The following is a 27,455-nucleotide window of genomic DNA, read 5'->3' on the forward strand; positions in this document are numbered from 1 at the left end:
GAATATGCAATTGAAACAACTGTATATTGTATATGTGCCACCATTACATGAGCTGATGTGGCCAGGTGTTCCTATCCTAGAAAGGCCACAGCTGCTGGACCAGTCAAAGCAGACTCTGGGCCATGGAATCACTTGGGCCTTCAGTGAGAGATCCATGCATTTTCCTAAGCCATTCCTTCAATGGGGAGCCACAGCTTTCAAGACAGGCTATTTACCCAATTGCCAGACGTGAAAACCAGCAATCCAGACACAACATCTGCTTTACTGAGGTTTAGATTTAATATACTGGCCCACATTTAGTCCATGATAGCATCCAGAGACTGTTCCAGCATCTGCAAAGCCCCAACTTATTCCAATGACCAAGAGAAGTAGAACTGAGTGTCTTCAGCATACTGATGGCATCTACCCCCAAACCCCTAATGACTTCACCCAGTGGATTCAGACACAAATAGCATGCGGAATAAAATGGCCGCTTGGCACCCCACAGCTGCCATGGAGGTTTTCAATCTGTTATGTACCTAGATGAATGAATAAAGAAACCCCAACTTTACCACTAAAGTACTGCTTTGGGCCCTTATCAGAGATGAACCCAAAGCATTAATCCATCTTGCAGGATTCAGTGGCTTTGTGGTCAGTTTCTTTGGCTGCCTTAAGGACAAATTAGCAGATGCCCTTCTCCATGCACATTAAAGAAAGGAAGAAGGGTCTCTCCCATGAATGAGGCTCCAGAGAATGTGTAGAGATGGTCTCCGGTATCAGCATCATAAAAGGCCACCTGCCCCCCAGGACAGTTCAGAGACACTCGGATCTTCTTCAGTTCTCTGTTTGAAGACAAAGCTGGGTAGCAAGGATGGTTGGTAGCCCTGTACTGACCTCCGCACTTCCCTATAGCCCAGATCCCTCCCTCAGGACCATAGACAATGTCACCCTTTCTCTTCACCGACTTTCTAGAGACCCCTGCAAGCCATTGTTCCTCCCTTCCCACACTGATTTCCCAGAAATATCTGCCTGCAGTGAATTCTTCACATCCCAGCACACAAACAGCTTTGTTGAACCTCTCCAGATTGTCAGGCAGATCTCGATATTGGGCTCCACATTTTACACTTTTCTTATCCCCAGATAGGATCAGTTTGGGATGAGCTGTGTCTGGATCCAGAGTTACATTTGCTGTTGGGGTTGGAGGGAGAAAATGAAGAAAGGAAAAAGAAGGAACATCAGCTGGGTGAATTACTAAGATACTGAGTCTATTGCTGTTATTGTTGTTGTTTGCCTTCAAATAATTTCCAATTTATGATGACCTTATTGCATGGTTTTCTGAGGCTGAGAGTGTGTGACTCACCCAGTGGGTTTTCATGCTAGAATGGAGATTTGAACCCAGGTCTCCACAGTCAAATCAATGCTCAAATTACTATGCCACACAGGCCTGTTACAGACTGCCAAAATAAAGCTGCTTCGGGTCTCTTTGGAGATATGCTATTTAAATGATGCATGCATCCTAAGAATCTGGAAGCTGCACCAAAAGCTGCACTCCAGTGCTTATGAATGGAGTGTGGCTTTGGTGCGACCTCCGGACTCTTAGGACCCATGCATCATTTAAATAGCATGCCTCCAAAGAGACCCGAAGCAGCTTTATTTTGGCAGTCTGTAACAGGCCACAGACTCTATGCACACTTGTAATTTCAGTTCACTTTCCAATCAATAGGACTTTCATACACTGCAATTATTATTATTTTTAGTATATGTCCTCCTCCCCCCCCTCTTCATATAGGCCCCAAAACTGCTTATATTATACATTAAAACAATACAACTACAACTGTCTGAAATACAACAATTTTTAAAAAGCATTAAATATTAATTTAACTCAAAAACATTATTTTAAAACAGTTAAAATCACATTAAAGGCTACCTGTTATGCTACCCCAACCAGTAGTTCCCAAACTTTGATCCTCCAGGTGTTTTGCACATCGACTCCCAGAAGCCCTAGTCAGCATGACCAACAGCCAGGAATTCTGGGAGATGGAGTCCAAAATATCTGGAGGACCAAAGTTTGGGAACCACTGAGTTAAGAGCCAATAGCCTGTTTAAATAAGGTGTGTTACAGACTGCCCCTTTGGGGCGGCCTGTAGGCATGCCTTTCCCCGGTGTATTGGGGCCTCAGTGGTGAGAACGGCAGCCGCTGAGGCCCTGATCCGCTGCTTTCCGGGCCGCGGGGAAGCAGAAAAAGGCCCCTTCCCCGCAGCCTGGAAAGGGGTGTCCTTGGGGCTTGAAGCCCCAAGGACACCCTGCGGCGGCAGGGAGGAGGAGAAAGGGGCCACTTGGCCCCTTTCTCCTCTGTGTCGCTGGGCACAGCCATCTGAAGGCTGTGCCCAGTGACGCAAAGCCAGGAAGGAGCTCTGAAACGGAGCTCCTTCCAGGGCCGCGGAAAGGGTGCACTAGGCTCCCTGGCACAGCCCCACTATGTCACAACCGTGCCGCCTCGTTTGGAGGCGGCGCGGTCGTGATGTGGTCATGGCGGCGGCTGTGTGGAATGGCCACCGCCATTTTGTACGTGCTGAGCACATACTAGGGTTGGGGGGGTGCGGAAGCGCCGCCGCTTCCTAACCCTAGTACGTGCTCAGCACGTACTTTAAGGCCCGTCTGTAATGGGCCTAAGACGGTCTTTGCTTACTGGCAAATAGAAAGCCGGGAGGGGGCCATCTCAGCCTTCCTTGGCAGAGAGTTCCACAGCCTGGGAGCAGCCATTGAGGACTTTTTTCACACGGGGACCTACGTGCTTCCATCCCAAAAATGGTTAAAGTCTTGGCATCTCGGAAAAGCAAACAAATTTGCTAATGCTTATCACACACAGAACGCAACAAGGGGTTAAAAGCACATTACTTCGGCAAGAAAGTGGGTCAAATGCGAATTTGGGTTTCAGACGGATTAGGACAAATGCCGTTGCTAGCTTGGAAATAGCTTTTTGGTGCATGCTCCAAAACGTCATTTGCACAAATGCATCCACACACATGGTCCAGAGAGGGAAGGGAAACCGGGGAGGAAAATCCTCCTTGCTGCAGAGGAAGGCAGGCTGAGGTTTCCCTTTGCAAACTTCCATAAAACCAGACACAAACACACACACTAGAGAGAAAGAGGACGGGGCTGGTCCATAAACCTGCCTGGTTTCAGCAAGGGCTGAACGTCCCATATGCTCCTTTTCCAGGCCATATCCTCCATTTCTCCTGCCTGTACATGAGGAATACCACAACGTCCTCTCTCTCTGCCTTCTCCCACCCGCTGTTCTCTTAGAGGCTGCTCAAGAGGCTCTGTTAGAGGAGGGGAGACCAGCCACGTGAGGGAAAGAGATGTGTGTGTAGGTGTGTGTGTGTGTGTCCCTTTAAGAACAAGCCTGCCTTCCTCTCCTTGGCACAGCAAGGAACCATGGAAATCTGGGAACAGGGAGAATCCGGGACATGGTTTTCAGAAAGCTGCTATTATGTAAAGAGAACGAATTTGTGAATGAACTGGACTTGAAAATACTGTATTTTTGCGAAAATGCTTATTCCTGGATTCACCTCACTTTCTGTCTGGAGTCTGACCAGTTTGTGCACAACATCATCTGAAAAGCAACTGCAAAATTGTCCCTAATGCCCTGGATGACCCTGCATTGTGACCAGTTTAACCTTCCAATTTTTCCTGTGTGAAAAAGGTCCTGAGAAAGCTCTCTTCCAGGTCTCACACCAAACATACCAAGTGGAGTTGGGACCAAGAGAAAGCCCTCCTGTGAAGATCTTAAAATCGGATAGGCTCATATATGGAGATATGGTCTTTCAGATAGCCTGAGCCTCAACCATATAAGCAGTGGAGATTTCCCTCTCCTTCTTCCAGACTTTTCCAGAATCACACACCTACTTTCTTAACTGTGACCCACGTTATGTAATTTATGTTTGGAAAGTATTTACATCACTTCTTTTTTCTTATTCTTGGATGGTAACATGAGTTGGAAGGAGGGAAGGAAGGAACCACTGCCACCTCCAGCAAACTCGTTTGTGCTTTGAGTACATGTGGATGGAAGAAAAAGAGAAGGCCAAAGAGGAGAGGATTTACACTCTCTTAACTGAAGGTGCTTCTTGAGGAGGCTTTTATGGTTCAATTGGACTGTTCTTTTCACAGTAATCCCAATGTCTACGTATGGTTGTGAAAGCTGGAAAGTGAAGAAAGCGGATTGGAAGAAAATCCAACTCATTTGAAATGTGGTGCTGGAGGAGAGTTCTGCAGACACATTGTGGAGTGCCAAAAAGACAAATACTGTAAATGGGCCCAAGAGTAAATCAGGCCTGAACTCTCCCTAGAAGCCAAGATGACTAAATGGAGACAAATCATGAGAAAACAGGATTCACTAGAAAAGATAATAATGCATGTAAAGGTAAAAGGAAATAGGAAAAGAGGAAGATCGCATTCGAGATGGATAAACTCAGTCAAGGAATCAACAGCCCTGAGTCTGAAAGATCTGAGCCGGGTGGCTGATGGGTAATTGGTGAATTAGAGTTCGTTCATTCATTGGGTCCCTATAAGTTTAAGTTGACTTGATGGCAGTTAACAAAAACAACAATTCACAGGCATTTACAGATAGTACAGACAAAATTCAATTTAATTTCCCCATTTTGTCCTTTTTTTGTGTCTTTTTTCTCATTAAAAAAAGATCCATGAAGGAAAAGAGAATTGGTAGACAATTCCTTTCAAATGTGTGCAGATGTGCTTTGGAAGTAGTGGAAGTTGAAGAAGAGGGGAGAGCTTATGACCCTTACTCATCATCTCAAACATCATTATAGGGCAGGAGTCCAATGATACCTTTGGATATTGGTGAACTGCAAACACCATTAGCCTTGCGAAATTATCACAACGGCAAAAAATACAGGAGCATAGTGGGATGCTTCCATCCAGGGCCAGCTCATCCAGCCGCCCTGATCTTTTGGAAGGGCGGGATATAAATAAAAATTTTATTTTATTATTATTATTATTATATAGGCCAGCTAGGCAGCTGCCTAGGGCACCAACCTCTAGGGGGCGCCAGAGAGAGAGAGAGAGAGAGAGAGAGAGAGAGAGAGAGAGAGAGAGAGGCTTTAGCCTAAGGATCAGATTCAGGCAAGCAGAGCAGCCAGCAGCACTGCCAGCCTCCGAGTGACAGGAAGAGAGAGCTGCTTGCTGAGACTGGAAGGAGGGAAGAAGTTTGCTGTGCTCTGCAACTCCTGGGCTGCATCCACACGAGAATTAACCTGGTTTAGCACTGCTTTAACTCTTTCTGGATTAAGGCTATGGAATTCTGGGAGCTGAAGTATGTTATGGAGTCCAGAGCGCCTCCCTTCTCCTTCCTTCCTTCCTTCCTTCCTTCCTTCCTTCCTTCCTTCCCTCTTTCTTTGCTCCTGTCCCTCCCTCCCCCTTCTTTCCTTCCTTCTTTCCTACCTTCCCCCATTCTTCCCTCCATCTTCCTTCCTTCCTCTCTCCTTCTTTTTCTTGCCAAGAGAGTGACTTGTTCAGGGAAGGTTTGCCATGGCCTTCCCTTGAGGTTGAGAGAGTGTGACTCCCCCAAATTCACCCAGTGGGTTTCCATAGCCCCATTTCTCTCCCCCCCCCCCCAAATAACTCCTTCCTCCTTACCAGACTTTGGCCCTCTTCTTCCTTAGCCACCCACTTTTGCCTCCCTTCCCCCTCACTAACCTAGACCCCCTTGTTGTTGTTGTTGTTGTTGTTTATTGCTGTGTGTCCTCAAATCCTTTCTGCCTCCTGGCCACCCTCTCTTGGGATTTCCTTGGCAAAGTTTGTTCAGAGGAGGCTCGCCATGACCTTCCTCTGAGGCTGAGAGAGCGTGATGCCCCACGCAGTGGGTTTCCATGGCTGAGCTGGGATTTGAACCCAGAGTCATAGTCCAACGCTCAAACAACTAGTCCACACTGGCTCCAACAATACGCTTTAAAAGCTTGGTCTTCTTCCCAGATGTCTTCACTGCAATGGAAGGCACCACGAAATGGAAGACATTCAAGACAAAGGGAGGAAAGGACTCAAGAAAAGCTCCAAACACTCCCAGGCACTTTACAGAGTGCCAAAAAGCAGTGCTCTGCCTGCGCTGTCATTAGCTGCGCTGCGAAGCCCCAGCAGCCAAACCACGAGGCTTCCCGGCGCAGCTAAAAAGAAGCGCCAAAATGGCACTTCTTCTTGTGCTGCGGAAATGACGCGCCAAAGTGCCAATGGCGCACTTGCAGCATCATTTTCGCGATGCTACGTCAAAATGGCCCCCCGTCTGTATAGGGCGCCGCCATTTTGTACACGTGGAGTGCATGCTAGGGTTAGGGGCATCAGGAAGTTACGCCCCTTTCTAACCCTAGTGTGCGCTCCGCGCGTACTGTATGCCCATCCAGAATGGGCCCTAGAAATGTAAATGCATGCTTCTTAGTCATGCTCAAAATGGAGGATGTTTTAGAATACCTCCTGCACAGAAGGTTGGAATGGAGGAAATGTCCTGGAAGAGGAGGAGGCCTGCCCTGCCCTGAAGCAAACCTACCATGGGGTTTTCTTGGCAATATGAGTTCAGAGAAGCTTTGCCATGGCCTTCCTCTGAGGCTGAGAGAGTGTGGCTTGCCTGCCCTTGGTGGTTGTGCCTACTATGTCTTTTCTTTCTCGCCCTGGAGCCATTCCCATCCTTTTTTCATGGGCTGCATCTACACTGCAGAAGTAATGCAATTTGACACTGCTTTAACTGTCCTGGCTCCATGCTATGGAATCCTGGGATTTGGATTTTTGGAAGAAAATTTGCCTTCTCAGTCAGAGAGCAGTAGAGCCACAACAAACTACAAATCCCAGGGCTCCATAGCATGGAACCCTCAGGATGACCCGATGTCCTCTTTTTCCAGGGTATATCTTACATCTCAGGGGCCATTCAGACTACAGAAAAAAATGGGTTTGAAAGCGATTCTTGCACGTGAAGTTCATATTGGATCCAAATCCGTCACAATCCATGTCTGGGCTTGCACAAGGAAATGCCCCTTACACTGAGGTATCCAGATTCGGGCTAAAATCCGTCTTTTCCCAAAAGACTTGGGTTGCACGAAATTTGAACTTGCCCTCGATCATGATCGGGGCAAATTAGGGAGGGATTAGGGTCAGGGGGCGGGCAAAGGTCAGAGCATTCCCTCCCATCATCAGAAGGGAGAAGGAGGAGGAGGAGGAGAAGGAAAAAGCCAAAAGAAGGGGAATCTGGATGCAAAGATTCTGGACAGGAGGAAAGGGGGAAATCAGGGATGACTTTTGGGCTGCAGAGAGCTGTCAGAGAGGTGGGGGGTGGTGGTGGAGAAAGTGATGAAGGAGGAGGAGGAGGAGGAGGAGAAAGGGGCCGTGGGAGGAAGGGAGCCATGGAGGGGATTCTAAAACGGAGCAGGAGGAGGAGGAGGATGAAGGAGCTGGGGGAAAGGGTCAGTGGGCATCCCCGAGGAAGGAGAGGGTCTGAAGGAAGGAGGAGGAGAATTTCCAGGGGGAATTGGGTTGCGGAGCTACGCTGGGGCATGTAGGGAAATCAGGCTGCTTGTTCTACTTTCATTTCCTCTTGCTCCTGGATTATTATTATTATTATTATTATTATTATTATTTGTGTTATATGAGGATGCTACAGGAATGCCTGCATTGCATTTCCATTTTATTCCCAATTGATTCCATGGGTCTACTTTAGTTGGAACTGATAGGTCACGCTCTCTCAGCCTCAGTGGAAAGCAATGGCAAAGCTCCTCTAGCAGGAGGAAAAGGGTCAGGTCAGGTCAGGTCAAAGGCAGGGCACGAACGGAGCTCACATCAGGCACCCCCTGCCTTTTTTGCCGGTGTGATAATCTCCTTAGCAAGTTTCTATGCTTCTATGAGGTTTGCAGTGAAGGAGAGTTGCAGTCCAGCAGCATCCAGAGAGCTCCATAATTCCTATGGCTGCTACAGAATTACTGGATCCCCTCTCCTGCTTGGCTCCTTTGATGGTTCCAAAGTCTGTGGCACTAACAGATACATTTGTAACCAGTTCCCATCCCTCCTATGGTCATTCACCAGAAATTTACCTTTCTGCAGCTGTAGTCCAGGTATCAGAGCATCTGGGTAAAAGAAATACAGACACAAATTAAACACTACACAGCAATCCCAAGAGAATTCCTTTTACAAAAATATACATTCATTCCCTAGCCTTTATTGCTTCCTTATTGCAATCCTTATTCCTTATATATTATGTGTCTTTCCATCCTATTGCTGTTTTGCATTTTGATCCTTGGTGGAAGGCACAATTTCATTCACATTCTCATTGTTGCTTTGCATTTCAAGCATTGACGGAGGGCACCTTTTCAATGACATTTCTGTTAATTAAAAGTGCCCTCTACCAATGACTAAAATGCAAAGAAAGACACAACACTGTGTAATAAGTACTTCCAAAGATGCTATTATCCTGCTGTAATTTTGTGCATTATTAGTGATAAAGTGGCAAGCATCTAAAAGATTGCAACCTATACCACGGAATTGTGTTTGGCAGGTTCTTCAAAGGGTTCTGGCTGACTCATAGGTTGGGATGCAGAAGGAGTACATTAGGAGAAACTCAAAAGTTAAGACCAACAAATGGGGCAAGGAGGGAGGTCCCAGCTATCGCCAATCCAGGTATTTTCCACTGTCAGACAAACTTTGCTTCATATTTAACTCTAAAAAAATAAAAATAGAAGCTTCTATATAGAACAGCTAAAAAGATGATAAAGCCAGATAAAATGGATCAAATAGAGTAAGGTGGCTTACAGCAAACCCTTGTTATCCACTGAGGCTTGGTTCCAAGACCCACCATGGATACCAAAATCTGGGGATGCTCAAGTCCCATTAAATACAATGGCACCGTAAAATGGGGTCCTATATAAAATGGCAAAATCAGGGTTTGCAATTTGGCATTTATACTTTTTTTAATGTTTTCAAGCCATGGATGGTTGAATCCATGGAGAAAGAATCAGTGGATGTGGAGGGCAGCCTGTATTTACATCTTCATTTTTGAACTAAGGCAGTGACAAGAGTAAATCCTACAGACATTTTTCCTTACCTTTGAATTGCTTCATAACATTAACTAAAAGAGGATTTATATCACAAATGTCCCAGAGTTTCCACCTCAGTTCTACAGAAAAAGCCGGTGGATTCTCAAATGACACCTTCTCCTCACTCCTGGTAGAAATAAACAAGATTAAAATAGGTTAAATTACCACCTATCCAATCCATAATTTGAAAGTGGAGCAAAATAAAGAAACTGAAGGGAAGGAGAACAGTACAGAATGACAATTGCCATCAGGTTTTTGAGTCCAATGACATTTATTACTGTTGTGTGCCTTCAAGTTATTTCTGAACCTACATTTAGGAGTAAAGGCATTTCTTGCACTGATGCCGCATGACCCCTCTCTGCATCTTCCCCCAAATAAGGCTCTGCCCATTTGAGCTGCCTGTCTCCAGACTTAGGGGGAGGCGCTGGCTGTCAGAGAGGCCCAGACAGATGGCTCCTTGGCTGGACCAGACCACCAGGCAGGTGGGCACTGGATGGTGTGGGCATTGTGACTGGTTGGGAAATGGAGGCACCCACAGGAACCTGCAGTATCCCACCCCACCAGCCCTGGCAATAACAGAGGCATTGTGGAAAGGGTGCACATTTGTGTGTGCACACATTCCTCTTTTCTCAGTGCTTTGGCCAGTTGAGACAAGCCAGCCAAAGCACGAGGAGTAGGCAAGAAGGGTGTACGCATGTATGTGCTTGGCCCTCTTCCCCCTTCTTTGGGTCTGGAGCACCAGGATAGTGGGGAAGGAGAGAGAGCATGCACCCGTCCCTCTTTCTCGGTTGCCTTGGTTCCCTTCTGAGAAATGTTGGGGCTCACACATACCCCTGCGGTGTGAGGAGGGAACAATCAGGTGTCATCCCTCCTCTGTGGTGTCACTTGGTGCAGTCCGCACCCCCCGTGATGCCACTGGTTGCTAGTAGAAGTAGAAAGTTCCTCACAACCTCTCTTTGGATTGTGAGAAAAACCTAAAGGAAATATGCTGTGGAAAGATGGTCAGGAGCATGACACACCTGCAACACCTGGTCCTTTGTGACTGTAGGTAGCCCAAGAGTGTTCCAATGGTTCACTCCAATGGGACTGAATGGAGCAGTCATTGCAGATGTTGGTATTAGAATGAACCATCTGAGGAATCTAAATAAGCAATCAAGACATGAATTGCACCATAACAGCTATTGGGGCTTTGCTTTGCCGAGTGATAGGCACTTGTGTCTTTCCTTTGCAATATAACCTATGTTAAGGTTAAGAGGTGATAGGATAGCCATGTTTAAATATTTGAAAGAGTGCCAGGGTACTTGGAGGACCGCCTCTCCCCATACAATCCGCCCTGCACTCTCCGGTCGGGTGGGAAACAGCTTTTGAGAGTTCCTGACACGAAATACGTGTTGTCTGCACATAGGGCTTTTTCTGCTTCGGCCCCGCAGGCTTGGAACTCTCCCTGATGAGCTCCGCTCAGCCCCCTCCCTGGAGTCTTTCAGGAAAAATCTAAAGACTTACCTTTTCCGTCTTGCTTTCCCCCATGTTCCTTAGTTCTACTCTTCTCCTTTTATGCTGCTGTAGTGTAATGGATGTCCTTGGTGCTATTAGTTTTAACTGTTTTAAAGATGATTGAATGATGGATATTTTATCGCTTGTATTTTACTGTTTAATACGGGGGGATTTCTTTTTATTGGAGTTTGCTGTTTTTGTATTATTAACTGATTGTAAACCGCTGTGATCATGGGAATAGCGGTATATAAATAAAGATTCATTAATTCATCATTCATTAATTCATTCATTCATTCATATTGAAGATGGAGCAAACTTGTTTTCTGCTGCGCCAGAGACTAGAGCAATGAATTCAAGCTATAGGAAAAGAGATTCCATCTAAACATCAGGAAGAACTTCCTGATGGTAAGATTTTGTATTGATTCTGCATTTCTGCATGGCAGAAGGTTGGACTGGATGCCTTTTGGAATCTCTTCCAACTCTATGTGCTACAACCAGAGTTCTCAAAGGATAATCCAATTTTGATGCATACTTTACAATCCAATCATTATGTGGCACTAATGGAAATGAGTAAGATCCCCTTACCTCTGCAAGATAGTTTTCACATCCTAGAGGGGAAAAGAGAGAAAGAAATGTGAACTGAGGCCCCATTCCCACTCGCCCATTTGTCCTGGATAGAACAGGGCAGATCCGGTTGCCCCCATATTAATATTAATATTAATAATAATAATAATAATAATAATAATTTGTTTATTTATATACTGCTATTCCAAAGATCATAGCGGTGAACAGCAAGTAAGCTAATTAGCAAGTAAGCTAATTTGCCCCCAACAGTCTGGGTACTCATTTTAGCGACCTCGGAAGGATGCAAGCCTGAGTTGAGCTTGGGCCCTTTTGCTGGTCTTGAACTCGCAACCTTGTGGTTTTGAGTGAATGGCTGCAGTACAGGCATTTAACCACTGCGCCATCTGCTCGGAAAGAATTGCCCACTACCCTTTACCTTGATCGGGGCAATTTGCCCTTCTAGGGTTCACATTTGCACTACTGCTTTAAAACGGAGCCTCCTTGTTGTCAATCAAGTTCACTTCCACTTTCGTCAAAGGTGACATATCCTACAGCCATTGGCAAACTGAATGGATGCTTTTCCCCCTCCTTTTTAAAAAAAAACTTGTGGCAGTGTGCGCTAAAACGACCCCATCCTGGGGTTTTCTTGGCAAGATTGGTTCAGAGGAGATTTGCCATTGCCTTTCTCCTGAGGCTGAGAGAGTGTGACTCCCCCAGTCAGGGGTTTTCACAGCCTTTCCTCTAGCTTCTAGCCCAGCATTTCCTCCTCTTTGGAACTTCTTCCCTTCCCTTCGCTTCAAGCCCAATGCCACCTCTGAAGCCCTTGCCTCCCCCTCAGATGCCAGCCTCTTGTCTCCCCTTTGCTTCCAGCCCAGCATTTCCTCCTCTTTGGAACCTCCTCCTTTCCCTTCATTTCCAGCCCAATGCCACCTCCGAAGCCTTTGCTTCCTCCCCCCCATGCCATCCTCTTCCTGTCACAATAATAATAATACCTCACCTCAGAATGCCATCACTGCATCCTCTTGCTTTGCTTTCCCTCCAACTGCCACTCCAGAATGCCTTACGTACACATATATATATATGTAGCAAAAGCACTCACATATTGTATCAATTTTCCAAACTTGAAAGGAAACACATTTCCATATTCTGTCACACACACACACACACATACAGAAAATAATTAAAAAAGAATGCCACTTGCAAAGTGAGGTGCCGTGCTGTGCCAGCAGCAAGCAAACAAAAGGGAAATGTAGCACAAGCAGACACGTTCTATCAATATATATCAACCTGTAGAAAAAGCATTCACACAATCTGTCAAAAATAACATTACAAAGAGAGAGAGAGAGAGAGAGAGAGAGAGAGAGAGAGAGAGAGAGAGAGCTGCCCTCCCTCTGCCCTAAATCCTTCCCTTGAAATTGACCTGATCATGACCAAGGCCGAGTTCACATTTGCTGGCACCCGGTTTTTCTCAAAAGATACAGGTAAAACTCTGCTTTCAAAAGACCAGCGCCAAGGGGGAATTGCCCCTGAACGGGTGTGCAAGCCTCAAATTCAAGTATAAAAGAACTGGTGTCAGTATGAATTTCCCGCTTTTAATTCGGTTTCTCAACTGGGGTAAAAGGTAGTCTGAATGGCCCCTTAGTGCCCACCATGTGCCACCTCTTGGGGAGGGCACTCGGGTCTACTTACATTCTCTAGCTGGTGCTGGAAGCACAGAAGAGTATAATCACACATGAACAACCTACAAGTATACAAAGCCTCTAACAAACAAAATCTTCTTTTTATACTTTGCAGCCTGGCCTCTTCCTCTTTGTCACATGTCTATTTGGAAGGTTTTTTAGCAGTTACAGCATTGGGAGGATGGTGAAGGAAGGTGGACAGACATAGACCTCTGGTATCAGGTCACAGCAGCGTGTCTGCAGTAAACAATGTAATAAGGTTGAAGGCTTTCATGGCCAGCATCCATAGTTTTTTGTGGGTTTTTCGGGCTATGTGGCCATGTTCTAGAAGAGTTTATTCCTGACATTTCGCCAGCATCTGTGGCTGGCATCATCAAAGAATGTTGGCATAGAAGAGAGCTGGATACACACACACACACACACACACACACACACACACACACTCACACTGTGTGTCACAGTAAATGGTGGCTGTATGATGGAAACCATGCATGGATGGGGCTAAGAACTTCACACAGAAACTGGCAGTCCACATGATGTTAAATGTAACTGCAGGAAAAGAGATTCCACCTCAACATTAGGAGGAACTTCCTGACAGTAAGGGCTGTTTGACAGTGGAACTCACTCCATCGGAGTGTAGTGGGGTCTCCTTCCTTGGAGGTCTTTAAACAGAGGCGGGATAGACATCTATCAGGGATGCTTTGACTGAGATTTCCTCTATGGCAGGGGTTGGACTGGATGGCCCTTGTGGCCTCTTCCAACTCTATTATTCTATGATTCAATGTACAATCTTGTTCATTTTGGAACCTCCCATATGTAACACAACCAGCTCTCAGTACATCAATCTGAGTCTCTTTATTCCTTTTGTGAGTGGAGGTGATGTTCCAGGTTTGGAAGCCAACTTTGCTCTATAGAGCTGCTTGGTCTCGTTTAGCTTTTCTTACCTGCAGGAGTTCACTTGCCGGCTGTTGCTTCTTCTCCTCCATTTCCTGGATAAGACTTTCAAGAGAGGAGAGTTCCCCAGATAGCCTGGCCAGATATTCGTCTCTTTTCTTTGAAACTTCCTTCTTCACCTCTTCCATCCGAGACAGCAGAAGCTTTTCTTGCTCTTCCAGAAACTGATGTAATAGTCTAAATTCAGCCACTGTCTTTTCCATCTCTGCTTCTGTTTGTTTCTACAATAAGCAGATGGAGAAAAGGATGGTGATGATTAGTCGCCACCATGTTTGTGAATGGCAAGTTTGTCTTGGTCAATTTAAAGAGTGTCAAAAGGTGTACAATAAGGGTGAGGAGTTGTTGCCTTTAGAGCAGTGATTTTTCAACCAGTGTGGGTTTAAAGTGAGTCATATTTAGTTTGTAATATATTTTTAATTAGGAAAATGGGAAATCCTATTTTGTCTTTGCTTTCTCAGAATGCTTTCTTAGCAGCATAGTATGACTTGTCACATTCTGTAATAACACTAAGGCGCAATGATTAAAATAAATATTTGTTTCACAATACACACATGATATTATTTGTTTTACTTGACCTATATGAATAGTATTACTTTGGCAGGGAGATCCAGGCAAGATGACACAGCTTGTTGTGTTCTAAGGAACCCTGGTATACTGTCTTTTACATTGCATTTTTATCTTGTTTGCTTTTGCACTGGTTTGTTTCTATTTTTTTTTTTTTTGTTCTCCAAAAGAAAGCAATGGTTTAAAAAAGTGCACAAGAACTTTTCAGACTGTGAAAATAGTCTTCCATAATCCCGCTCACCATGAGTTCTGTTGGGTAGGACTGCTGGAAATTATACAGTAGATGCTTGCTATCTGCTTGGATTTGGTTTTATGCTCAAATCTCAATATATATACAGTGGTGTAGTAAAATGGTGCCCTTTGTATAACATGGCAAAAATCAAGGTTTGCTTTTTGGAGGTTTTTTGTTTTTTAAAACAAATATTTTCAAGCCATGCATGGCTGAATCTGTGGATGCAGAATCCCTGGATACTGATGGTCCACTGTAGATCTAAAACATCTATAGGTCCACAGTGTCCTACATTGGTATGGAAAGGTTTTTTGTGGGAGGAAAGCAAATTTCAATTTTTACCAATATAGAATATCATTCAGAACTACATAAATTCACTTTCTAAATATCCTTTTTTGAAGCACTTATGGTATATCAGGCTACTGGAAATAACAGATATTCTAGCAAGCAGAAGTGCCTTGTTGCTATTGACTTTTCTGCATTTTATATTGCATTTTGTTACAGGTACCTGCTTCCTTCCTTGTAACAGTCAAACTTACTAATAAGTCTTGGCTTTCATTTTCTGTTTCAGATTTGTAAGTTAGACATTTTTCTCTTTCTTTCTTCAGAACCTCCAGAGAACTACTGATTAAATCCTAAAGAGAATACAGAGGTACAGGTTAGTTTCAGGAATTTATCATGTGACTTTTAAACCAGCATAAAATTTGGATTACAGTGCTTTTGGTTATATCTATCACACAACACTATCTCCCTATTGTTGCTGCCTTGTCCTCCAAGTGTGGTTAGTCTGCACCTTGCCATTAGTGGGGAAAACCTGTGAATGAGTTCCCAATTGCGCTGGTACAGCAGAAGTCAAGTGTAGTAAATTACTCCTATGGTAGTTCCATGATTGGGTAGTCATTTGGTGTCAGTGTCGCCTTCTCTCCGCATTCCCCCTCCCGTTCACTATTCCACAACAGCCCATTTTGGTTTTTTTTTAAAAAACTTTATTTAATTTTTAATTTTTTTTTAGGGCAATAGCACCTGGTTGTGCTATTGGAGAGCTGTGTAGTAGGGAGTGTTCCCAAACTGGTATGTATGCATTTTGGAGTTTATCAGACAAGGGAAATTGGAAGTATAATCCAATGGCAATTCGAACGCAATCATGGGCTTTAATGTTATTGTGTGATAGACTACCACACACAATTTCGGGCAATGGGAAATCAGTCCGAGCGCAATCATGGGGTTTCACGTTATTGCGTCATAGACTACCACACACAAATTCGGGCCATGGCATGCTATTTTTGGGCAATGGGAAGCCAGTTCGAATGCAATTTACATTCACGCAGCACTTAAAGTGGTGTCAAACTGCATTATTTCTACAGTGTTTGTTGCTATTTTGGGCCTTGAAATCATTTCTGACGTACGGGCTATATCTGCATTGCAGAAATAATCCAGGTTGACATCACTTTGACGGGGGGAAATCGGGGGCGGTGAGGTATATATCCTGCAAACTGGTGCGATCAAGCTGAAGATTTCCAGAAGATGTTGCTCTTATCCAGGATTTAACCCATGAAGAACCAGCAATGCTCCAGCAACAAACTATTCCAGGGACTTCCCCATGAATAGTTTGTTGCTGAAGCATTGCTGGTTCTACATGGGTTAGTCCTGGATAAGCGCAATGTGTCTGAAAATCTTCAACACAATAGCGCTACTTTGCCGAGAGGATACCTTTTACTCTTGGCTTTTCTCCTTGGCCCCCATATGACGAGGCTGAGAGGATAACTTGCCCAAGGTCACCCAGTGAATTCCCATGGCTGAGCTGGGATTTGAACCCTGGTCCAGAGTCATAACCCAAAACTCAAAACACTACACCATGGTGGCTCATGGTGTAGATGGTTTACACCATGAGCCGCCATGGTCTACGGTGTAGATTCACCCAAACTCCGTGGTCATGTCTTACCTTGTACTCTTGAGAAACTTCTTCCACAGGAACCACCTGGTGATCTCGATGTTCCTTGGACCTGTCGCACACCACGCAGATGGAGGTCTCATCCTCCTTGCAGAAGAGCTTCAGGGGCTCCTGGTGCTTATCACAATCTCCCTTCCTCTTCCTCGTTTGGCGGCTGAGTTTCTGGGTGATTTCTACAAACCTAGCCAGCTGCCAATTGGGGATGACATTCCTTTGCTGGATGGCTACTCTGCATTGAGGGCAGGTGGCCTCATCCTTCAGCTGCCTCCAGAACTGGGTCAGGCAGTCGTGGCAGAAATTGTGCCCACATTCAATGGTCACAGGGTTTTGCAAATACTCCAGGCAGATGGTGCACAGAGCCTCCTCGCAGAGGTCCTGGAAGTGATCCTCAGCAGCAGCCATGCTCTTGCTGTCTTGCAACCAGGCCAAAGTTAACTTTCAGAAATGAAGCACTCACTACAAGTTGTGAAGAGGGGAATGCAATGGGTTGGAGGAACAGGTTCTGGATAAAAAAGGAAAAAGAAGATATGAACACAGGGCAGAAACCATATAGAGCACATGTCTTATTTCTTCATTTAAACTGATGTGTGTTATACAGTGGGCCCTTGTTATCCGCTAGGGTTTGGTTCCAGGCCCCCCTGTGGATAACAAAATCCGAGGATGCTCAAGTCCCATTCTATCCAATGGCATAACAAAATGATGTCTTTTATATAAAATCAAGGTTTGCTATTTGGAATTTCTGCTTTTTCTGAATATTTTCAAGCCATGGATGCTTGAATCCATGGATAAAAATATCAGTGGATAAGGAGGGCCAACTATAAGTGATATTATGTGTTGTTAATCTGTTGTTGTTCCCCGCCTGAATCCATGAGGTGGGTAATTATTATTATTATTTAATAATAACTGAATACACTGTCAGAATTCAAAACAGCATTGAAGGCCAATCTTCTGGCAGGCTTATCCAGATCATTTTTTAAATTGTAGATTTTAAATGATGAATTTTAATGTGGATTGTTTAATATGTATACATCTTATAAATAATATAATTACTCTTACTTGCCCTTTTAAATTGATGTTTTTTAAATGATGTGTCAAGATGGGGAACAACAACAATAAGCAAACAAGCAACAATTAGCAAATAAAGAACAAGATGTTTGTTTGTTAATTGTTGTCGTTCACCTCAATCCATGGGAAGAGGTGGGTAAGAAGTTGCTGTTGCCTTGCACAGTATTCTTTCACACACCCATTAATTAATTAATTAATTAATCAATCAGTATGCCACTTTTCTCCCAGAAAGGGACCCAAGGCAGCTCACAGCTAAAAACATTTAAAAAAACAGTACAGTAAAGTCAAAGTAATTTAAAAACAGTAGAAAACCACATAAAAATATGCAAAAGCTAAAAGGCACAATCAAAACACACAAAAGTACGATTATATATTAATAAAAATAAAAGCGTCTTAACTTGTTGAAGAAAACCAAGCAAGGAGGGAGACAGCTTTTAACCTTTCCACATTTAGTTGTGTTACAACTTGGAATTGAAATGTAAAGGTATGCTTCAAATGAAGAAGCATTACTTTTTCCTTTTTCCACATAAAATTTGGTACCAGAGGCAGAAATAATGTGGGGCAGATGGGTTTCTTCCCTACCACCACCAAAAATTAAATTAAAGTAAAGTAAAATTAAATTAAAAAATCAGCGAACACCAATCACCATACAGAATCCCTTAATAATGTTTTTTGCACTAATGTTACTTGTCAGTCGTAATTCCCACATATCACTGAATGTAATGGCAATAGCTGTCACATAAACCACCAGCAAAATTAAAATTCCACCTTTACATTACGATATCATATGCACAGGATATGTATATTTAGTGCCAGCCAATCCTCCAGATATAATTCAGGGTTTTTTTTAGAACCATGAGGACTAAAAAAAAAATAGTTTTGACCTGCTTTGCAGGAAGAAATTTCCAGGTCTTTTCTTCACCCAAATTCTTCAAATAAAGCTAAGAAAAAATTCTTCCATGAAACTGGCATCAAGCCCCTGATGCAAACTAATCTAGCACCAAATGGTTCCTCTTAAATCTTATTAAGTCCTATTAAAATCAACCATCTCCTATATTTGGATCCACTTATTAAATCATATTAAAGTCAAACACATGTGTTCCAAACCATGAAAACTAGAAAAAAATAATTTTAAAATTTTAATATAACACAAATAGACATTATCACTTCCAATACAACCTCTCATAAAACCTTTAATAAGCCTTGCATAGCTGTTATACTACAACCATATTTAAAACCATTATTATCATTATTAATTATTATTATGTGTGTTTATATTCCACCTTTCTCTTAATACAGGGACTCAAGGCGGCTAACAAATCTAAAACAATATAATTCTAAAACACTATAAAACATGCAAAATACAAATTTAAAAAAGAATTAAACAATTCACACTATTAAAAAAAATTACATTATTCAAATTTAAAAGTTTAAAACTCTTTAACCATAACACATACAACTTGTTCTATCTATCTTTCTCAACTGTTTAGTATTATTTTCTTCTTATGTAGAATGGTATTTTTCTTTTCACCCAGCTTCATCATATTTGGCTATTTCTTCTTATCTCCCTCCCCCCTCTTTTTAAAAATCTAATTATTTCTTTCTTCCTTCATAATGATCACTAGAATAAAAAATAACTTTGTTGAAATTCTATCCTTTTTTCTTCTTTACTCATTACCAATCTCACTATTACCTTCTTATTATATACTCATTTTTCCAGCAGTATATAACTACCTACATAAATATATCTTTGTTTTTTCCTTTTAATGTCAATTTTGATTTTTAATTCATATATATATATATATCTTTCTTAGTCCCCTTTCATTCTTATCTGATATTTTATTTTATCTGATATTCTAGTTTCAAATAAATTGAAAACTAGAAACTGAAAATGCATTAAATCCTGGGGAAAGCAAGCTTTTATTCTGAATCATGATGATTAGGAAATTTACTCTTCTCCCCCCGCCTTCCAAAAATCTCTCAAACCTTTATTTGAAGCCACAATAAGGACTGGAAACTTAAAACAACTTCCAGGTCTTTTTTCACCCAACTTCTTCTAATAAAGCTAAGAAAGAATAGAGTACTTCCATGAAACTGACATCCAACTTCTGATGCAATTAATTAACCTGGCACCAATGGTTCTTCTTCAATCTGATTAAGTCCTATTAAAATCAACCATCTACTATATTGGGATCCATGAGGAGTAGAAACCTAAAACTTATTAAATCATATTAAAGACAAACACATGTGTTCCTTCCAAACCATGAAAACTACAATTTTTGTTTTAATTTTAATATTCTATTATAACACAAATGGACAAGCTTTCATAAAACCTTTCATAAACCTTACATAACAATTATATTACAATCATATTTCAAAATAATAATAATAATAATTATTATTATTGTTGTTGTTAATATCCCACCTTCCTCCCAGTACAGGGACTCGAGGCGGCTAACAAATCTAAAACGGTCCAAGTTAAAAAACACTATAAAACATGCAAAATACAAGTTTAAACAACAATTAAAACAATTAAAATAACATTACATTATTAAAATTTAAAGTTTAAAATTCTTTAAAACATAGTACATATAACAATTTATTCTATATAGTCTTCTCAACTGTTTACTACCATTTTCCTCTTATCTGGAATATATTTTTCTTTGCAATTTGGCTATTTATGTCCCCTTAAACCCTCCTTTTTTAAACTAAATATTTCTTTCTTCCTTCATGATTATCATTAAAATAATATTTAAAAAACTTTGTTGAAATTCTACCTATCCTTTTTCTTCCTTACTCATTACCAATCTCTCACCATTACCTTCTTATTGTACTCAGGTTTTCCAGCAGCATGTACCAACATATGTGTGTGTGTGTGTTTGTGAGTGTGTGTTTTCCTTTTAATTTCAATTTTGATTTTTAATTTTCTATTTTTTTTTTCTTATTCCCCTTTAATTTTTATCGGATATTTTATTTTATCTGGTATTTGGTTTTCAAATAGAATGAAAACTAGAAATTTAAATCGCATTAAATCCTGGGGAAAGCAAGCTTTTATTCTGAACAGGTTTACTCTTCTCCCTGCCCCCCTTTTAAAGATCACAAACCTTGATTTAAAGCCACAATGAGGACTGGAAACTTGAAACAGCTTCCCAATATGAGGACTTGAAACTGATGGATTCCTAGCGGAAAACAACTTGCAGCCTGAAATATGGACACTGAGGGCTTACCTTCCCCCCTTTCAAACATCTCTTAAAACCTTTATTTTAAGCCACAATGAGGACTGGAAACATGGATCTTCTTAAACCCTGGGACCGCTTACTGCAATCTCTTTTTAAAAGTATTGTCTAATCTCACCCTCATCACCATTTCCCTCCCTATTGCCAAATCCAGTTTGAAACCATTGTAACTGCTGAGGAGTCCTAGGAACTGTAGTTTTGTGAGACACTGGCCTGGTATAGACCTCCCAAGTAGGCCATTTTTCCCCCCACAGGAAAGCCACAGCCGCCAAACCACACGGCTTCCCTGCAGAGAAAAAAGAACCCCCGAAAAGCGCTGTGCTTGTGACGCCTGAGTGCGCCGATGGTGCACTTGTGACGTTACAATGGCGGCACGATGTGCGGATACTATGTGTCCATCATGTCACAATGGCGGTGCCCGTAAAAACGGCGCGCCGCCATTGTGATGGCGCTGCGCTGTACTGGAGTTAGGGACCGTGTGGTTGCCGCCAGCACAGCGCATTTGGCCTTTCTGGACCGGGCCACTGAACCTTCTCTGTCAGAGAGAGAGCTATGGTGATGCCACAACAAGCTACAATTCCCATTTTCCATAGCACTGAGCCAGGGCAGGTAAAGAGGTTTCAAACTGGATTATTCCTGCAGTGGGTTTTGGACCTTACTTTAAAAAAAAATAGTCCAGATTTAAATGCTGCTTTAAAAAGTTATTTCCATCTCAGACCTAAGTGTTGTGGGGAAGGACTGCCAACATATTAGGTGATGCATTCCAGGGTATGTACAATTTGCGGCCAAGTAAGTGACCCTGGGCATGTCACACACTCTCAACCTCAGAGGATGGTAATGGCAACCCCCTCTTTGATGAAACTTGCCAAGAAAACTCCATGATAAGGTTGCCTTAGCGTCGCCATAAGTCAGAAAGGACTTGAAGACACACAAGAACCACAAAAAAGTCGGCAAATGAGATGGGGAGTTTATCTCATGAATGTCCCAGAAAAATCGTGTAATTACGCTAAACGATTTCATACAACATCGCACAAAACCCGCCATTAGTCACAAAGAAGGATTAACGCACATCTTTTTACTTTGGGGATTTCAGCGACAATGCATTTCCGATATCACTTTATTTGTGCAATTGCGTGTGATAATCATTCACACAATTACTCACCATTTCCGCTTTATTTGCAGGATGTTTTAATTGCATTTTAATCTCTCTTTAATGCTGAAATTAGCTCCAGTATGATAAACACCATAGGTAGTACATGGGAATAGGAGTCAGTGTGTGGTAGTGGTCTGAGTGTTGGACTACGAATCTGGAGACCTGGTTCGATTCCACGCTCCGCCATGAAAGTCAATGGGTGAGCTTGGGCACGTCACACTCTCTCAGCCTCAAGGGAAGGCAATGGCAAACCTTCTCTGAACCAATCTTGCCAACAAAACCCCAGGATAGGTTTGCCTTAGTGTCACCATAAGTGGGAAATGACTTGAATCCACACCACAAAAAGCAAGAAAGCCTCAAGAAAGAGCCAGTGTGGTGTAGTGGTTTGTGCACTGGAGTATGACCCTGGAGACCAGGGTTTAAATCTCTGCTTGGCCAGAGAAACCCACTGAAGAACCTTAGGCATGTCACACTCTCTCAGCCTCAAAGGGAGGTACTAGCAAAACCACTTCTGAATACATCTTGCCAAGAAAACCCTGTGACAGGCTTCCCTTAGGGTCACCATAAATAAGAAACAACCTGAAGGCACACAACAACAACAACAACAATACCAGTAACACCACTAACAGAGCTTAATCACACCTCACAACTCTACACACCAGGATACAGCCATCAACATGGGTATGTAAATGCAAGGTTAATATAATTATTATAAGCGGTAAATAATACATGGAACTAAATGATATGGAGATCTGGAGTTATTGGTTATAATCTGGTATAATTTATGACTCTTCACACATTAATCTTAATTACTCTTAATTTTGCTTTTGAATTGTGTTCCGTTTGTGTGCAATATGGTTGGAAAATCTTTTGCGAAATTACATGAAATACCTTGGATGACCCTGGATTAATCTTTGGTTAACCTTCCAATTTCATAAGGGAGTTGACATACCCTCTTGAGATTTAATAGACAAAACCTGGGACGTGTGGGCAGATTTGGGAGTGCTATATTTTAAAGGGGATATCCTCATACAACCCCCCTTTTAACTGCCAGGAATTTTCTTTTTCTCTTCTTTTTATGAGTGTGTTCATTCTTCTTGTGTACCTTAAGAAGTCATCTGGAGTCACATCACACAGGAGGTTCTGTTGGAGTGTTAGGAGAGGCTTTGCTTTTTCCTGACCCTGCTGGGAAGGGCATGACTCTGCCCCTCTCTCCTCCCCTTTCTACTACATTCAGTGAGTGCAAGCTACTTTTGCATCTTAAACTCAATTTGAAGCAATTGAATCATAGACTTGTAGAATCCTAGAGTTAGAAGAGACACAGAGGCCATCCAGTCCAACCTCTTGCTAGGCAGGAACTCACAAAGCTTCCCTGACAAATGGCGATCCAGCCTCTGTTTAAAGACCTCCAAGGAAGGAAACTCCACCACACTCTGAGGGAGTTTGTTCCACTGTCAAACAGCCCTTACTGTCAGGAAGTTCCTCCTAATGTTGAGGTGGAATCTCTTTCCTGGAGCTTGCATCCATTGTTCCAGGTCCTATTCTCTGGAGCAGCAGAAAGCAAGCTTGCTTCCTCCTCAATATGACATCCCTTCAAGTATTTAAATAGGGCTATCATATCACCTCTTCTTAACCTTCTCATCTCTAGGCTAAACATACCCTGCTCCCTAAGTCATTCACCATAGGGCATGGCTTCCAGACCCTTCACAATCTTCCAGGTGAGGCTTGACCAAAGCAGAACTGAGTTGGCACTATTACTTCCCTTGATCTAGACACTATACTTCTGTTGATGCAGCCTAAAATTGCATTGGCCTTTTTAGCTGCTGCATCAAGCTGTTGACTCATGTTCAACTTGTGGTCTACTAGGGCTCCTAGATCCCTTTCACATGTAGTCTCCTTAAGCCAGGTGTTCCCCATCATATATCTGTGCATTTCATTTTTCCGCCCTAGGTGCAGTACCTTACATTCCTCTGTGCTGACATTCATTTTGTTAGTGTTGGCCCAGCTTTCTAATCTATTAAACTCATTTTGAATTCTGATCCTGTCCTCTGGGGTATTAGCTACTCTTCCTAATTTGGTGTCATCTGCAAATTTGATTAGCATGCCCTCTATTCCTTCATCCAAGTTATTGATAAAGATGTTGAATAGCACTGGGCCCAGGACCAAATCCTAAGAGAGCCTTCTCCGTGGCTGCTCCCAGACTGTGGAAGCCCCTGCCATGCGAGGTCACGTTGACCCCCTCTTTGCTCTCCTTCCACTGGCAGCTGAAGACAATTTTAGGCAGGTGTTTGGTGGCTAGATTTATTTGAGTGCTGTTTTAATGTTTAATGTTTTATGATTATTGTTGTTTTGAATTAGGCTGTTTTTATGTAGTGTCTGCATTCGGAAATTGGCAGATGTCTTAATGCAGAAAGCGGTAGAGGTTTGTGGATATACAGTGGTACCTCGGGTTACGAATTTAATTCGTTCCGCGGCGCCGTTCGTAACCCGATACATTTCGCAACCCGAAAAGGCGCTGGAAACCGCTAGCCGCGGCTTCCGATTTGAATTTCGCGCCGAAATAAATTTCGTAACCCGAAAAATCCTTCGTAACCCGGAACAGTTTTTTCCAATGGAACTTTTTCGTACCCCGGAAATTTCGTAACGCGGTGAATTCGTATCCCGGGGTACCACTGTAAACTGGTGGAAGTTCACCTTCAGAAGCCAGTTGACGGAAGTTGGTGGAAACCCACTGGCTGAACTTAAGCAACTCACACTCTCTCAGCCTCAGAAGAAGGCAAAGGCAAGCCCATCTGAACAAATCTTTCCAAGAATACCCCATGATAGGTTTAACTTAGGGCAGACCTGCACAACATACGGCCTGGAGGCTGCATGCAGCCCACCAAAGGATTTTGGGTGGTCCCCAAGGATTTGGAACAACTTCAAGGGTCTTCCGCCAATCAGCCTTCCCCTGAGTAGAAGGCCAGACAGCATAGGAGGTGGATGGGCAAATGTTTGCTCAGTAAAGCTCCTCCACCATTTGGCTTTCTCCTGAGGAGTGGGCCAAACTGCAGAGGAGGAGGAGGACGGGCAAATACTTGCCCCAAGGCTCCTCCGCTGCTTGGCTTTTGCCTGAGGAGAAGGCCAGATGGAGGATGAGGATGAGTGAACACTTGCAATGCTCCTCCTCTGAGGATGGAATTAATATAATATAATTAAGTAATATTAATTAAAACCTATCTGTGGCCCGAAGAAGTTAACCTGTTTTAATTTTGGCCCCTTCCTAGTGCCAAATTGTGCAGGCCTGACTTAGGCTCATCATAAATTGCAAATGACTTGAAGGCACGCCACAACAACAAATGTGGCTCAGGCTATTGTTTCATTTTTGTTGTTGTTCTTACACTCATGCCCTTTTTTGAAAAAGGGCAGTCCACTCCAGAGCCCAATCTGGGCCATCTTTTGGCTGTTTCCTGTGTGAACCATTTGCTAAAATAATAGGCACTCCCAGTCTCTGAAAGCAAAGGAAATGAAACTAGCTGTGGGCCTCCTTCTTGTGAAGCAGCAAGCATGGCAGCTACTCCTAGGGATGCCATTCAGGAGCTCTGTGAGGAAGCCACTTGTTCTCTCTGCCTGGATTATTTCACAGATCCAGTGACCATTGAATGTGGGCACAATTTCTGCCAAGGCTGCCTCACTCAGTGCTGGCAGCAATTGGACCAGGAGGTCTGCTGCCCTCAGTGCAGAAAGTCTTTCCAGCCCAAGAACCTTGTGCCAAATTGGCAGCTGGCAAACTTTGTGGAAATAACCAAGAAGCTCAGGCATCTAGGGGGAAAGGGGGCACCGGCCAAAGAAGTCAAGGGGGAAATCTGCGAGAAGCACAAGGAGCCTTTGAAACTTTTTTGCAAGACTGACCGAACTGCCATCTGTGTGGTTTGTGACAGATCTCTGGGGCATAGAAATCATGAGGTTGTTCCAGTGGAGGAGGCTGCCCAGCAGTGCAAGGTAGGAAATCACTGGACTTCTTGAAAGAAGTTGGTATAGTTTTGGATTCTTCTTTAAATGCTGGTTGGCGTTCTGTTAAGAGAGGGTTACGATGGCGGAGGTCCAGTTCATGCCATCGTAAATCACTTTGGGTGCATCTGCACTGCACAAATGATGCAGCCATGGCTACATCCTACAGAATCCTGGGATGAGTAGTTTTGTGCGGCATGTGTTTAACAATATCATCACATATGTTTGACCAGTATATATCAATAACTAAACATATATAAAACTATAAATATCACCTATAAAACCTGTTATCCTAAATCTCTGTATTATATTTTCAAACAGTTCATCCCCAACCACCCCCCTTTCTCAAGCCGCTGGCTATAGCCAAGATGGCATCAGCCCACACATACCAGGCTTGAGTGGGAAGCCTCCTTTCTCACAGTTCTTTTCAGCTTTATTACAACACATTAACCCTTACAGAACTAACCCAACATTTATACAATCCCATCTTTAAGTCAAATCAATTTCTGGCAGGAAAGCATTCAGTTATTCATTAACTAAATGTGCATCTTGACACTCTCTCCCTTTCTTTCCTTCAGCCAAATGTGAACATTTGTTTTCTTTTTTTTTTTTTTTTAATATATTTTTATGGAGTACATCATATCAACAAACATCAGAACCACGAAACGGAACAAAAAAAGACAAACAAACATAATATCAACAAATTACCAGTTAACAATTTCCTATTCTAAAACACATATAACATAAAACAGACCTTCCTATTGCCTGAATTCTTCTTGTTCTTGTTCAAAAATGTAGCTGTTCCATCTATTTTCCTAACTTTCTGTTAACTTTACACTTCTATTGTCTTTATTCAAATAAATAACACATAATGTAGTTGCTATACATGTCTCAAATATTTTCCATGTCCGTTTTGATAAGTCACTTATCAAATGTGAACATTTGTTTTCTCTTTAGAATCAGATCTGCATTAACCTGGAATTTATGAAAAAGGAGAGAGAGAAAATGCTGGCATATAAAGCTGAAACAGAAAAGGAATGCCAAGACTTACTTGTAAGTGTAAATATTACTGAGAAGGTAGAAGTGTAAATATATTACTAAGAAGGTGTAACTGTAAATATTACTGAGAATATTAATAAGAAATATTCAAGGGCAGGCTCTCCTTCTTTGGAGATCTTTAAATGTTGTACGGGCATCTTTCAGGAGTGCTAAAGTTGTGTATTCTTGCATGGCAGGGGATTGACCAGATGTGGCCATTCCAACACTAGGATTCTATGATTTTGAGAAAGCACTTGAACCAATATGTGGGATGACTTTCTTGGTGGCTGCTCCTAGGCTGATCAGGCCAGGCTAATCCCATCTTAGTTCTCTTTCCACTTGGTTCTCTTTCTCTTTTTATTAAACAGACATCTGGGATTTATTGGTTGTGCAGAATGTTTTTTATAGTGTGTGGGGGTGTGGAAATGAGTTGGTACTATTATTTCCTGTGATCAATAGAAGTATAGTGTCTA

General features: G+C 42.7%; 2 protein-coding genes across 17 annotated transcripts in view; one reads left to right on the plus strand and one right to left on the minus strand.

The window, feature by feature from the left end:
- Positions 1 to 23,334, minus strand: LOC149320881 (E3 ubiquitin-protein ligase TRIM7-like). Of its 14 annotated transcripts, none has more exons than XM_089505770.1 (9): positions 23,060 to 23,334; positions 19,991 to 20,028; positions 16,492 to 17,002; positions 15,089 to 15,184; positions 13,747 to 13,977; positions 11,145 to 11,167; positions 9,074 to 9,192; positions 8,067 to 8,099; positions 1 to 1,167 (listed from the first exon to the last, which is right to left on the minus strand). In XM_089505770.1, the coding sequence occupies exons 3-9, from the start codon at positions 16,900 to 16,902 to the stop codon at positions 650 to 652; spliced, it is 1,431 nt and encodes a 476-aa protein (XP_089361896.1). In that variant the 5' UTR covers positions 16,903 to 17,002; positions 19,991 to 20,028; positions 23,060 to 23,334; the 3' UTR covers positions 1 to 649. The 14 variants fall into 14 exon arrangements, with proteins under 14 accessions (XP_089361896.1, XP_089361860.1, XP_089361903.1 ...); XM_089505734.1 differs by having other exon boundaries at positions 19,991 to 20,053; XM_089505777.1 differs by lacking the exon at positions 23,060 to 23,334 and adding an exon at positions 21,964 to 22,168.
- Positions 15,080 to 27,455, plus strand: part of LOC149320882 (E3 ubiquitin-protein ligase TRIM7-like) — a 21,820-nt gene continuing 9,444 nt past the window's right edge. The window contains exons 1-3 of one of the 3 annotated variants that reach the window (XM_089505535.1): positions 15,080 to 15,207; positions 15,562 to 15,620; positions 26,902 to 26,997. In XM_089505535.1, the coding sequence (XP_089361661.1) occupies positions 26,929 to 26,997 (69 nt within the window). In that variant the 5' untranslated portion in view covers positions 15,080 to 15,207; positions 15,562 to 15,620; positions 26,902 to 26,928. Of the gene's footprint in view, positions 15,208 to 15,561; positions 15,621 to 25,469; positions 25,936 to 26,901; positions 26,998 to 27,455 lie in introns of those variants that run through there. The other 2 variants (XM_089505542.1, XM_089505529.1) reach the window with 2 other exon arrangements.

This window comes from Sceloporus occidentalis, unplaced genomic scaffold, assembly GCF_023333645.1.
Source record: "Sceloporus occidentalis isolate IW3139 unplaced genomic scaffold, rSceOcc1.0.p SCAF_1, whole genome shotgun sequence".
Taxonomy (NCBI): domain Eukaryota; kingdom Metazoa; phylum Chordata; class Lepidosauria; order Squamata; family Phrynosomatidae; genus Sceloporus; species Sceloporus occidentalis.